The 13,553-nt window shown below is 48.1% G+C and overlaps 5 protein-coding genes across 5 annotated transcripts; 3 read left to right on the top strand and 2 right to left on the bottom strand.

Moving 5' to 3' along the window:
• Window positions 1–750: 750 nt before the first annotated feature.
• TRUGW13939_11851 (uncharacterized protein) lies at window positions 751–2,729 on the bottom strand (the record flags this gene model as incomplete). The annotated part of the gene is made up of 6 exons (XM_035494955.1): window positions 751–1,090; window positions 1,172–1,454; window positions 1,521–1,939; window positions 2,002–2,266; window positions 2,334–2,594; window positions 2,654–2,729. 6 exons carry the CDS (start codon window positions 2,727–2,729, stop codon window positions 751–753), a joined length of 1,644 nt encoding a protein of 547 aa, XP_035350848.1.
• Window positions 2,730–3,905: 1,176 nt separating this feature from the next.
• On the top strand, window positions 3,906–6,459 carry TRUGW13939_11850 (uncharacterized protein; the record flags this gene model as incomplete). The annotated part of the gene is made up of 8 exons (XM_035494954.1): window positions 3,906–3,960; window positions 4,030–4,117; window positions 4,184–5,110; window positions 5,163–5,229; window positions 5,283–5,466; window positions 5,518–5,689; window positions 5,740–5,889; window positions 5,949–6,459. The coding sequence occupies 8 exons, from the start codon at window positions 3,906–3,908 to the stop codon at window positions 6,457–6,459; spliced, it is 2,154 nt and encodes a 717-aa protein (XP_035350847.1).
• Window positions 6,460–7,275: 816 nt separating this feature from the next.
• Window positions 7,276–8,357, top strand: TRUGW13939_11849 (uncharacterized protein; the record flags this gene model as incomplete). The annotated part of the gene is made up of 2 exons (XM_035494953.1): window positions 7,276–7,302; window positions 7,419–8,357. 2 exons carry the CDS (start codon window positions 7,276–7,278, stop codon window positions 8,355–8,357), a joined length of 966 nt encoding a protein of 321 aa, XP_035350846.1.
• Window positions 8,358–9,533: 1,176 nt separating this feature from the next.
• Window positions 9,534–10,422, top strand: TRUGW13939_11848 (uncharacterized protein; the record flags this gene model as incomplete). The annotated part of the gene is made up of 2 exons (XM_035494952.1): window positions 9,534–9,556; window positions 9,621–10,422. 2 exons carry the CDS (start codon window positions 9,534–9,536, stop codon window positions 10,420–10,422), a joined length of 825 nt encoding a protein of 274 aa, XP_035350845.1.
• Window positions 10,423–11,263: 841 nt separating this feature from the next.
• On the bottom strand, window positions 11,264–13,201 carry TRUGW13939_11847 (uncharacterized protein; the record flags this gene model as incomplete). The annotated part of the gene is made up of 7 exons (XM_035494951.1): window positions 11,264–11,567; window positions 11,620–12,300; window positions 12,351–12,548; window positions 12,606–12,891; window positions 12,938–12,951; window positions 13,010–13,063; window positions 13,122–13,201. 7 exons carry the CDS (start codon window positions 13,199–13,201, stop codon window positions 11,264–11,266), a joined length of 1,617 nt encoding a protein of 538 aa, XP_035350844.1.
• Window positions 13,202–13,553: the final 352 nt, after the last annotated feature.

Genomic DNA, 13,553 nt, shown 5'->3' with positions numbered 1-13,553 from the left:
TCTAGTAGGTTTACCACGTTGCGATTTGGTATGCGCACAGTTTTGTTATATCAAGCTTTTCAAAAGGACGAGCTTGCATCTGTATGTCATTGCGTTGTGATCTACAATCTTCAAGAAAGCGAGTTTTGTCAGCAACAGCTTCGGCGCATGCTTGGGAATGGTTCGCCGAAATGCTGCCAAGTTGATCTGCGAAAGTTACTATTTCGCCGAATTTGTAAAAGTATTGCCTCCCGCCAATTCTCCACCCTATGAGACTAGGCGATTCAGTACCAATTGCCAGGATCTCTAGCTTGTTCGAATTCATAGAAATACTTTAATATATTCATTTGATTATTCACGTACATGAAAAGATTTTATTATTAAAGACTGCTTATATAATTAGATAATTAAGTGATGTAAGGTTAAGATAGTTGATGATAGCCTATATAGTAGCTTTTAAAATCTATAAGGAATGTACGAACATTCCATATGAGATCCTATTAGAGCGACACGTTTATATAAACTTGTGTGCCTTACTTGAGGATGCAGGTAATGGAGAAGACAAGAATACAAAAACATAGAGTAAAATTCCTCTTTACACATCACAAAACCTCCAACCAATCACACTACTTCCAGCATATGCGTAACATGCGTAGTCCGTGTATGATATCATGGGTGTTATGAGTACATGTACCATATCTTTAATCTCCAGGGTGATAAAGCCGTATCATTGCCTGACTATCCTTTGGAGAGTCCATACCTACCTGGCCCTCAGCCACTGAGGACAGCATCCGATTCACGAAGCCCGAGAGCGCGCTTTTTCTCATCGTACTCTCGTTCCGCTCTAATGGCAAAGGGACTCTTGCTGGCGAACAAAATATCGAGATCCTCCAGGTGACGATTGGCGGTCTCAATGTAAAAGGCCCACACTGGAAGAATCTGCACAAAGTTCAACAGGGCGAATATGATAAAGACCCAAAACCCAGCGGCTGAGATGATATATGGAATGATCTCGTTGCAAACGCCGCCTGCAACCGCAAAGGAGACCATGGAGAGCGCGCTACCTTTGGCACGAGTGGCTAGCGGGAATACCTCGGTAGGATATACGAAGCTATTGGGACAAGCAAGATTTTGTCAGTAATCTAGAAATGTAATACTAAACCCCTGGAAGAGAGGAAGGGAAAGGACTTACGCGGCGACGATCCAGGTACCACCGAACGCCATAGTGTAGAGAAACACACAAGCCACAACTCCACTGCCGTAACGCTTGCTTGCAACTGGATCAACCTCGGCGAGGTCGTACACTTTGTGCGCCAGACCTCCACAGATCAGCAAAAGGCTACCCATGGTGAACAAGCCGGTCAGCAACAATTTCCTCCTTCCGAAGCGTTCGACGGTGTACGAAGCGATAAAGGCTGAGCACATATAGCCGATAAAGTTGAGGCCAGCAAGAATTGATGGCCAATCCCCAGAATCTGAAGTAGAAGTTCGTAGTCAGTGTCAAGAAGGTTTTCATCACGTTTTGGGCGAGTGAAGCCTACAGCCACTCAGGGCAAACACCTGAGGCCCAAATACAGCGATGACATCAGGACCAGTAAGTTCCCGCATAAATTGGATACCCATCGCAAGAGCAACTCGCCGACGAGTGTGAAGCACATCCTTCTTCCACATCATAGAGATAAAGCCATGTGACGCTTGTGTTGCCTCAAGACGGATTGCCGTTTTGATCTCCTCCAGCTCTTGGTTGACCGACTCTCGAGTTGCGAGGAGACGGCAACGAGTTAGGACTTCTCTTGCATCCTCGAGCCTCCCTGTCTGGGCTAAGTGACGGGGAGTCTCTGGGAAGAAAGGGGCAACCAACAGGATGACCAAGAGAAATAACATTTGGAAACCTAGAGGAAAACGCCATGAGAAGGTAAGTGATCTAGTCTTCAGGCATCCATATTGCATCCAGTAGACGCTTCGTATGGTTAGTTATACTCGGAACATATGTTTTGCGGCGGGGGGTATGTTAGCACGTACATTTGAGCACCAAAAATAGCTAGAGCGTACTGAACAGCAACGAATGCGCCTCGTAGGTTGTAGTCTGCCAGCTCGGAGGTCCAGATAGGCGTAATAGTGTTGAGGTGTCCACACCCCACTCCGCTGATGATTCGGGCGATGGCCATCCAAGTGAAGTTTTGAGCTCCCGCTAATAGTGCTCCGCCCAGTATGCCCCAGATGCAACCCATCTGGATAGCTCTGAGGCGTCCGAGCGAGTCCGCATAGCTACCCGACAAGATAGCTCCTATTCGAGTCGTTCAGAGTCAAGCCCCGTAGATTTGAGGTTTTGTCGAGGATTTGAGAATGCCTACCAATAAAGAACCCAGCGAACCAGAAACTTACAAGGCCCCCAACTCGTGCGGCGTCACTATTTGTTCCGTGATTGATGTTCATGCGTTGCAAGTAGTCCGGATTGATGTTTACTTGGGACATGACGGCCGAGTCATAGCCAAAGAATAAGATGCACGTTCCGGCGAAGGAAAGGATAGCTAACAGCATCGGTTTCCCGGAGAGCTTGAGGCATCGCGACTGTGAGTACCCTCCAGGAATCCATCTTGCCCATGCAGGCTCCGCTGCCAATAAGTCAACGACGGAAGCGAACAGCAGAGCACAAGGGGAACCTTTCACGTACAATGGAAGTACTGTTCAATAGGGTCTGGGTCTGAGTGTTCGACCTCTGAATGGGTGTATGCTTTGTCTTCTTCCATTTTTACCAATGTGTATATATCTTTCTGCAATGTACTGTACTGATCATGTTGAGTGAGAGCCAGGAGGAGGGAGCGTAGCTAACATAGTTCATCAAGGAAGATCACTAGCCAGGGACACTCAGGCTTCTTCGCAGTCAATTAACGCCACTCAGTCTCCATTTCTCAAATTTCCCCGGACTCCTCTGCGTGGATGTTGCTCCCCGTGGGGTAGACAGAAGCTCCACACGGGGAAGTCGATAAATGCTTTTGGACTCGGTATAGGTGCTATAACGGGAGCGCTCACATATCATTTGGCCCCTTGGATCAAAAAGTGGCGTTGGCGGAATGGTGGATTTCGGCGAAAATACGTAAACCCCTAGTTTTTACTCTACCTAAACATCCCGAATTCGATTCTAAGAAATTCATCTTAGATTGGCAGGATTCTTAGTTGCGGGGATGGGAACATTGTCAGGTTTGTAATAGGTCATCAACGCTCCATAAAAGCGAGAGTATGCTAGTTCGAAGACATAACAGTGGAAGTCACTTTAGCTATATGACAACTGCGAATGCCAAACCCCAGTCTTTCGGGGTGACCTCGAGAACGGTGGTAGGTTACCAATGACTTCTGAATGGACCGAACGAAACACCAGCCTCGTGGACATTGCCAAAAGGCTATCTTTGATGAATAACGGGCGGAGTGAGATGTGAATAGGATTAGCATTGCCTCGCTCCCCCAGATATCCAATTTGGCACTTTTTGGCGACCCTACTGTAGTTTCTTGACCAAGCACAACCATTAATAGTATGGGCTCACAGTACGTGGTACATACTGATCTCTCCCATCTTTCCTTTGCGACTCCAGACCTCGAAAGCTTACCTGATACTAAGCTAGGAATACGTGTCTATGGCTGGACACGAAACCGTGGAATGCAGACCCCGATTTCGGTGTGGCAAGTGTCCTTATTAATTTACTAGGAAAGTTTTTATATGGGGACTTGTGTATATAAACAACCCCGCAAATCCTGCAATAGCCGAGAGAGCCGAGTTTTCGTTTGGCATAACCCCGCCCCCGGAATTACCATGAACTATACGTAGTACCACCATTATTTTGGACCCTCTTTTCTGGTTTGTAAGCGACCATCTTTTAGCTAAAGCTAGTAGGCAGCTCTTGAACACAGCTCTACAATCGTAGCCTCTAATGCTCCGCGAAGAGATGAATCACTCAACAAGTCGAGTTTACCGGCGCCATAAGCGTAAGCTTGCATGTCGATACTGCAGTGCTCGCCACATCAAATGCAGGACCCCAGAGCCTTCATTAACAGGTCCAACTGAAAACAACCGCTTCCAGCGATGTCAGGCTTGTCTGCAGGCAAACGAAGCATGTGAGCCACGTAGATCTACCAACGTCACGTATGTATTAATCGAGACATACTGTCATGTCCCTCGTCGAGCTTGCTGACCTGAGTATGTTACAAGCTCTATCAACTTATGTGCAGACTCGCATTCACCAGTTCCCAATGGCTTGCAGGCACTTCCTGCAGACCGCCGAGAATCGACAACCCCCAGTCCATTCCAAGGCCAGGAGCAACCAGTCACAGCCGATCTACCGGATACTTCTTTTAGTCTTCAAAGTCCTGCAAAAAGCCCCAAGACGCAGTCTCGTTCTCATGGGTCCGTAGAGGAACAACCCAAGGAAGGCTCCGAAATGCTTCTTGTCCAGCTGATGAACTCCGAAGAATACGAGAACACACCACACTCGAAGAATGTCTCCAATAAGGTCATGTATTTTGGAAACGACTCGATCTGGGCCTGGACCATTCAGAAAGCCCGCGGCGGCAATTCTCAGCAATCGGCCAGCCCTGCATCAGTCAGCACACAGTCTCTGGCAAATAATGTCCACTATCAGGTTCCGACTACTCTAGATGAACGACCTCATGATGTCCCGGAAGGCGATTTCGATTTCAAGCAGGAGGAAATGGACTTGCTGCGGAAGAAAGGCGCCTTTTCCCTCCCACCACTGTTTGTGCAGAAAGCACTCCTTGACGCGTATTTTCGATGGATTTTCCCAATGCAACAGATCCTGGATCGTGAACAATTTCTCCAAGATTTTGAAGCTGGTCGGGCGTCTATACTCCTCCTTCAGGCACTGTACTTTGTCGCGACGACCTGTTGCGATGACGAGATTATCAAGGTAAATTGGGGAAGCAGACGTTCCGCACAACTTACCCTCTACCAACGAGTCAAAGCTCTTTACGATGCAGACTATGAGCAGAATCGCGTTACAGTGATCCAGGTACTTTTCTTGATGACCTTCTGGTGGGGAAGCCCCACGGAGGAGAAAGACTGTAGTCACTGGTTGGCAGCGGCAGTGCGGCTGGCCCAAGCCAACGGCATGCATCGCTCGTATGGTTAGCCATTTCGAAAGAGCTACCTGTTTCTGCTGATACTTCGGCAGAACACAACACTCCTACTTGTCTCTGAAAGATCAAAAGCTGTGGAAGCGGATTTGGTGGACCTTTTATGTACGCCATGAATTGATGTTATGGCTGGCTTTGCTGCTTGCTAATTGACATAGGTGCGAGACCGCTTTGATGCGGCTTCTCTCGGACGACCAATGCTGATTCATGACGATGATTGTGATGTTGAGCCGCTGGAAGTGGGTGACTTTGAGGGTCCTGCTAACACTGGAACGGATGATGATACCTCCAACATGCTCGGTGTCCGGCATTCAATTGAAATGGCTAAATTGGCTATCTTACGTTTGTGTTGACCCTATACGTGAGCGAGGCCAACAAGGCTAATAGTGGCAGTGGGCAAGATCATTAAGGCCACGCAGAAAAATGAGAATACCGAAACCTTCAGAAAAGAGATGGATGCAAAACTCACCGCTTGGGACAAGTGTCTACCGGAACGCCTTAAATCTTCCGAAGACAACAACCAAGAGGCACAATTGCTGGCGAACATGCTAAGCCTAGGCTTTCAGTATTAAGTCACAAGCAGTCCTACTGTATACGTCACTAACTTCTCTTCAGTTGGTGCAAAATCTCACTACATCGACAAATATTCCTAGAGGGAACACCTGAGCATGACCTTTCAGTGGCACCTGTTTCTGCGAACGCTGTCACTCGAATCGTTGAGGACTTACTCGCTGAGGGACTTTTCCGTCGTGCCTCTGTACATCTGTATGTTACTATAAGTTCCTTGTGACTTTCGTCATTTTGTACTTACAGTTTCTTCCAAGGATTGCGATTTTGTTCGCTTGCCTTACTATCCATGTTATTCAACTACGGCGAAGTGGCGGATCACGACGCCGGGTTATAAAGCATAGGTTACAACTTTGTGTATTGGCTCTTTCAGAGTTCAAGAACTATTGGCCGTTTGTGGGGTGGATGTATTGGCTTTTTCGCAAGCTGGTGGAAAAGCTCCTGGTTGAGGACAATCCGTGTGACCAAAGTGGTCCACAGTACGATGTTCGTAATTGTCTCAGCCGATCAATGCAATCTGGGGCCCCGGTTGGTATTCAAAATGACGGCATGGTAGCTGAGCGCACCATTACGACAATGCCGATGCCACTCGGTGAGATGGGTGCACAACACTCCACCAACACCCGCACAGCACCTGAGACCACATCCGGAGCAGCCTTATTCGAGAACTTTTTGGATCCGTTGATGTCCCTTGACATGATGCAATGGGCTGACTTTCAAGGAGAGCCTTTTGGCTCTTTAGCACTGGACGATTTGACATGGCCTTGATCTTCTAATCCACATAGATGGCTTACCCTGGGAATCCAATGCCGAGCAGTAGTCTAAACAGCTTTCTCGATTAAATAGAAGTCCTTCAGTATCTAGTTTTAATGAGTAATGGCATTTCTTACTGTGGGCGAATATCTTGTTTGTACTATATCTGGATCCCATAGAGACCCTAAATCAATCGTGCTCCTATACCGAAATACTGAAGCCAAAAGCGGACATTGGAAGTGGACTCACATGAGATTAGGTCTTTGTCCATGGCCCATTAGAGTAGTTTCCTTGAGGAAGTCAACAAGCCTCAAGCGAACGAGGAAAGGAAACTCCGACAAGTATACGTTCCGGCTGGAGGAACCGGTTCAAGATTAGTAGTAGTACAACTACGACGTTACAAAATTTTCTATTTATGATCTAGAACATTGTTAGAGGAACAAAAATAATGTACACTACAGTGCTGTACGTTACGGCACAACCCGCGTGCACTAATATCAGCCCCAGGTAGCTGACAGGCTGCATTTAGTTCGCCTACGTACTTCGCCGACATGGCGACGCCGCACCGGAGCCTATAAAACCTGCCACTACCCCAAAATGTCAATAGTACCCTTGAGGAACCTGCTCCGGTTTCTTTTTTTGCCTCTGTATCGACTCACCAACCCTATTTGCCTTTCTAATCTAGGTCAGGAACGGCTTCTTCGGCGATCAATCGACCTGCTCTAAACGGCGATGCCTCTCCAGAGTGATATAACGATAAACTATGAGAAATTCGACCCTTCTTCCATTTCCTCGGCCACCTTGTCTTTCAATCAAAAGCTACAAAACACAATGGCAGGGATACCAAGATGGTACGAGGTTGGTAGTTCTCCTATGGTTACGTCTACTTTTGCACATACAGCTTTTCCTTGAAAATAATCTGCGAGTAGAAAGGGCACGGGAGAAACAGTCACTAATCACTTCACCATTTTTAGATTGGAGCCGGACCATACAGAACACTGCGCCGAGGTGGGCGCTCGCCCCTGCCCGCTCCAATCCTCTTGCCTTCTGCAAGAAACTTCGCCCTTCCATCGCGCGATCCTCAACGAAACATTCCTTGTCGGTTGCTGGAACCTCGGACAGGAAAGCCACCGGGGGCTGTATTTATGCATATCCATGGTGGTGGATGGGTCCTGAACGATGAGGACTCATCAGACGTATACCTGCAGACCGTGGCCGACACGTGTGGTCTGTTGTGTCTCTCAGTTGGCTATCGACTGGCGCCCGAGTTTCCCTTCCCCGCCGCGACTGAAGACTGCTACGATGTTGCCGAATGGTTAGTAGACAATTCACAGGCCAAGTTTGGCTGCCCGCTGGCTTTTGTTGGTGGCGAGAGCGCCGGAGCAAACCTTGCGGTACTTACGATGCTCCATCTGGCACACTCATCTGTGGTGCGATATGCGAATTTCCGGTTTTTGGGTCTCCTTGGCAATTTTGGAACATACTCGCTACAATGGTTGCCAAGCATGAAAAACTTCAAGAAAGAACCTCCGCTAATGCTGGACGAGGATGTTATGACGAATTTCCGAGAAGCGTATCTGCCCGGGCTGACGGCTGATGAGCTTATTTCGCCGCAAGTATCGCCCCTGTTTGCTGACCTTGCTACCGTAAATCTGCCCCCAGCATTCTTTACTTGTGGTACAGAGGACTGCTTGCTGGACGATTCCGTTTTCATGAGTGTAAAGTGGATGATGGCCGGCGGAGAAGCCATCATTCGCATTTATCCTGGAAGTCCGCATGGATATCTTATGTTTCCAGAAGATGCCCACGAGAATGTTACCATCGCCTTGCGGGATTTACAAATGTTCGTGCGTGCTAAAATGGCACGCGAAGAGAAGTCCACGCCAAGCTGTGACTTGCAGGGAGTGCCTTAGGGCTCTCCCAACCTGGCTTAGTAACGACATTTCCTCTTCCCTGGTGGTGGACTCCGTACAGCCGTAGCAGTCTCGTGCTGCAGAGGGCTGGGAGACTGAGTAGCTGAATGCAAGTGGTGGGTATGGAACAGGCGGGATTAGTACAAGGATGACAGGGAGGCGGAGACTTTAGCCTTTACATTATTCAAAGATATTCAGGATTTGACTTCAGCCACTTCCTCACTTGAGAGGGTCATTTTGATGTCGGAGGGAACTCAGGTCATGCAGATATCTCTCTTGTCGACAGACCCTGGCAGATGGCTTTCGAGCATGCGAACCGTTTAGTTTTCCCGCCCAATATAAGTCAAGAAGATAACGAATATTCAGTATCTAATTTGGAATTCGACTACGTATATCGATAGACACAGCCGTTGGCCGTAGATGCAAGCACAAAATCAGCCAATGCATATAAATCGATACCCAAGCTGAGCGTCTTATAGTTGTAACGTCTGAGCGTTTCTAGGGTAGAACCCATGGACTTTGACGGAAAAATTAGCTTTAGTAGGGGGCTATCCGAAAGAAATAACTATGTATCAGCGTCGTAGCATCTCGGACGCGAGCTTTTCGGGAAGACCCTTTGCCTATATCTCATAGCCTTGCATAACCAATTGTACTCGAATATGCCTAAGAAATGTTCGACCCCTAGTCTGAACCTCATCCGCATCGCCGAGGGCTCTCGTGCCGCATCTAGGTTTCCCTAACGAGTCAAGATTTCGGCGAAAATGGCTTCGGGGTTTTTGTCCGCCGCTAGGTATCGTCCGCCCGGCTGGTTTCAGGATGTTATTCTGCAGATCGCTGTGGGGTAAACACTCTAACCTCGGGTCTTCGTGAGTTTGTCTTCGAGTCGTGAGAAGGCGACTTGGTCTCAGCAATCTGCGGAAGTCAAAAAGAGAGGATCTGCCATTTGCGTGGCGAAGTGAATTTGCAAAAGCAACACCATCACGTTTAGAAGAACTCACTATCGAATGCCTTTTTAATTAAGCAGAAGACATTAAAATTTTGGAAGGACCAAGTAGTTCCTGGGGCCGTCGCTTTATACTCCCGCATAGTGCAGAGAAGTATTGTGCACAGGACAAATTTCCCAACCCGTTTTGCTGAATCTACCGTGGTAGTTTGGACGACGGGGACATAGTCACCATGTCTCCTCTCTTAATGAAAGGGTAAGCACGAGACTCCCCGGGCTGTTATCATCTTTCAGAGCGTTATGTTAATTGCATGCTTTAGGGTCGGTCTTGTAACGGGAGCTGCTTCCGGAATTGGCCATGCTTGCGCTCGAATTCTTGTCGAAGAAGGATGCACAAGGCTGGTTCTATCCGACCTGAGCGAAGAAGGGCTTGAGAAACTCTCCCAGCAACTGAAAGAGATGGAACCCAGTGTGGAGACTCTCTTGTTCCCAGGGGACATGTCCAGCGAAGCCGACGTTGATCGAATGGTGGAAGAAGGCGCTCTGAAGTTTGGTGCAATTCATTATTGTATCAATAGTGCAGGCGTTACCAGCAAACCACGACTGCGAACCCATGAGCTGGAAGTCGAGGCATTTGATCGCGTCATTGACATCAATCTCCGTGGGATTTGGTTGTGCGAGAGAGCGCAACTCCGCCAAATGCTCAGACAGCCTGCCACACTAAAGACACGTAACCATGCAACCTCGAGTCCGCTTCAGCGGGGTGCCATTGTGAATATTAGCAGTATCTTTGGTCTCACAGCCCATCCTACCGCTGGAGCGTACCCTGCTTCAAAAGCTGGCGTCTTGGGCGTAACACGAACAGATGCCGTTGCGTATGCGACGGATGGGATCAGAGTAAATGCAATATGTCCTGGTTTCATCAATACGCCTCTAGTCGAACAAGCCAGAGCCAACGGTGCCGATTATTCTAAACTACTTGGGCTAATACCATTCCAGCGTTTCGGGACCTCAGAAGAGCTCGCTGAGGCTGCTGTCTGGCTAGTGAGCGAGCGAGCAAGCTATATCAGCGGTGTTGAATTGCCAGTGGACGGCGCCTGGATGAGAGCTTGCAATACGTAAGGAATGCTGGTAAAGGGGTCGTATCGATTGTAGGTAGTCAGAGTCGTTAGGTCATTCTATCAGGTCTTTTTCTAGATAGATACACAAATACGGGTTGAGGAGCTTGCAAATACATGAAACTTCCCTCCTCTCTTCATCATCCAGGATTGAAGAAATATGTATGTGGCTGGCAGGTTTGTGCGCGACGTTGGAAACCTTTAGCCGATCTATTTGTACGTGAAGGTTTCTCATAGTACCACGTGTATTACTACTGGACTGTCCACGTAGTTTCAGATAGTATCGATCAACCAGTTGAGTCTCAGCCTCGAAGTTCGACCATACCATGTTCTTCTTACATGGATTTATAGAGAAGGTACTGTAAAACAGGCCAGAAAATCTGGTCCGAAGTCCCGGAATTGAGGAAATGTGAGTTGGATTTGATTCGGCTCAGGATATGGGGAGGGCATGCGAAGCCTCAAACTAATTTTATATTCCACTTCTAGGTTGGCAACTGCTACGGTTAATCCAAAGTAATTGATATATATCGACACTACAATTCCAGGGCCTACATTCATGACATCTAGAAGGTCAATGCTCCGATACATACTGCAAGACTAGTAGACGAGTCCATGAATGGCACCCTAATAATTGAATTCCAGTGACCGATTTGCCTCTATATTCCCCAGACTGAACCCCATTCGTACTAAGGCGGTATTTACAGCACAGAAGCCCTAGGAAGCAAGGCTTGTGCTATCCAGGCCTCGACCGTCAATGTCCGGCACTATTGGTTGTGCCATTGGGTGCATATTTCTCAATCAGGTGCGACGTATGCCACCCTTGATAATGGTTCTCCAGACTCCTATCAAGCATTTGCATATAGGTGGGCAGTCCTCCTACCCAACTCAGGGGTTGAACTTTCTTTCCTGGAATATTCGCACCCGACCACCAGCTGTGCAAGTAGTGAGTATTTAGACCACAGGAGAAGGACAGGTAGACTTATCTTCCCCTTTGAAATGAGTGTGGCATCCCATTTCTCGCCAACCATCTTAAGCCACTCATCCGCAGACGCTTCTGTCCCCTCGAAGCTTTCAATCTTGTCATTCTCAAGCTTCTCGACCACCCTCGCTAACCACCGGGCTTGGGATTGTATACACGATGGCCCGCTCCTGTTTCGCATTAGGGGGGAACGATGATTGATAGTAGCAGAAATGCACTTACGAAAAGGTCGACGGAGCTTGTGGCCCGAACAAGTAGAACATGTTGGGGAACTTCGGCACCGCGATGCCAATCGATGTCTTTACGCCTTCTGCCCAATGCTGCATGAGAGTCCTCCCATCCGTGCCGCGGATTTGGATATCCGTGAGACCACCGGTCAGCCCATCAAAACCGGTGGCAAATATGATCATATCGACCTCGACTTGGCCAGCAGCGGTCTTCACACCTGTAGCATTAATCTCTTCGATAGGAAAGCGGTTGACATCGACAATGTCGACATTGTCTTGATTCATCACTTCAAAGTAGTTCTGCTCCAGCGAGGGCCGCTTTGCACCATATGGATGCGGGGGAACTTCCGGGGCCAGTAGTTCTCCTTTTGCTGGATTATTGATTCGCTTGAGGACCATCCGGCGCCAGAAGTCGTACGCCGCATCGTTTGCTTTCTGGTCTGTCATCACGTCTTTATACCCAGCAACCCAGAACTGAAGGCCGCCGTCTTTGAGAAGACTTTGGTAGAACTTTTCTCTCTCTTCAGGCGTATCATCAAACGTGTTTTTATCTATGCTTTCATATAGGATTCCACCTGGTGTCCTTTCACATTTCTTGAAAGCCTCAGCGTAAATTCCCGCGTCCTTCTTTTTCTGTTCTTCAACGGGGTCTAATTTTCGCTGGACCATTGGAAGACTTGACAATTCGGTCAGGCAGTCCTACATTTGACGGTTCGAGTGACTTACCAAAGGTTTGGCGTTCGCTGGTATACCGTGAGGTGCTTGCTCTGTTTTCCAGATTCCTGAATCACCTGGATTCCACTTGCGCCTGTGCCTATGACTGCAATACGTTTATTCTTGAGGCTAGCTCCGTAATATGGCCAGTGTGCTGTGTGATACAACTCGCCTCGAAAATCGGAAGAACCTTTAATGTTGGGAACGTACCTGTTTCCGTTTAGCAAACATTCTTGGGAACATACCACAAGGCGATTGATGGATTACGTTTTGGAGGAAGACCCCACAGACAGATACATCCATTTGCACTCGGCCTCAGTTCCATCGGAGCAGGTTATCAGCCACCGACAGCGCGTGGAGTCCCAATCAGCAGATTCAACGTTTTTACAGTATTCGATGTCTTTTCGAAGATCCAATTTCTTTTCAACGTGGGCGAAATAGCTCTGTAGCTCTCGCCACCCAGGAAAGCGCTCGGAAAATGTGAAATCTTCCCATAACTCTCTGTCGAACAGCTGATAGACTGGCAAATCACTGTCCACGCGAGCTCCAGGATCTAATCAATTAGCGCGTGCCATAACATGACATTTCGATCGACATACATTGATTCCAAAACCTGTGGCCACGGTCAGTTTGGGTCCTTACTTGATCTTCATCGGACTTTTCTGATTTACCAGACTCCTCCCGGTCCTGACCCTCTTTCGTACAGCTTCACCCGAAGTCCCAATCTGCGCAGTCTTGTCCTTGTCTAAGCCTCTGGTTGGTCTTCCCGAACTGAGAACATACCTTGGAAGCATGGAATAACCACCAAACCCAGCACCTATGATGAGAGCATCGTACTCGGCCCTTTCGCTTGTAGAACCCATATTAGAGTCTGACGAAGTGTGCAGATTCTGACCGGGAATTTGAGCACTCTCACTGGATCGTGGTGTATTAACAAGGCTTGAAGATCAAACGTGCAAATGAACACAACAGCGAGATCGTCAACAAAGGTTTAAATGGCCCTTCGCTGCCTTTTATCGCACAGCCTTTGACCCTCAAAAGAACCGTCAAACAATCCTCGTCCCGACTCCTCCTAACTTGCAAGTCCAGATCGACGAAGGTATTTCGGCGAAATGCATCCACTTACCGGCGGTCACCCCACAATAAATTCCTATACACTGAAGTACCACAATGAATCAAATTCCTGGTGCTTGCTTTTTGCAGAGACTTCTGTAA

Source organism: Talaromyces rugulosus, chromosome VI (assembly GCF_013368755.1).
Source record: "Talaromyces rugulosus chromosome VI, complete sequence".
In the NCBI taxonomy this organism is placed as follows: domain Eukaryota; kingdom Fungi; phylum Ascomycota; class Eurotiomycetes; order Eurotiales; family Trichocomaceae; genus Talaromyces; species Talaromyces rugulosus.
The sequence above is the reverse complement of the archived record's forward strand: the minus strand, read 5'-3'. Positions and strand labels throughout refer to the sequence as shown.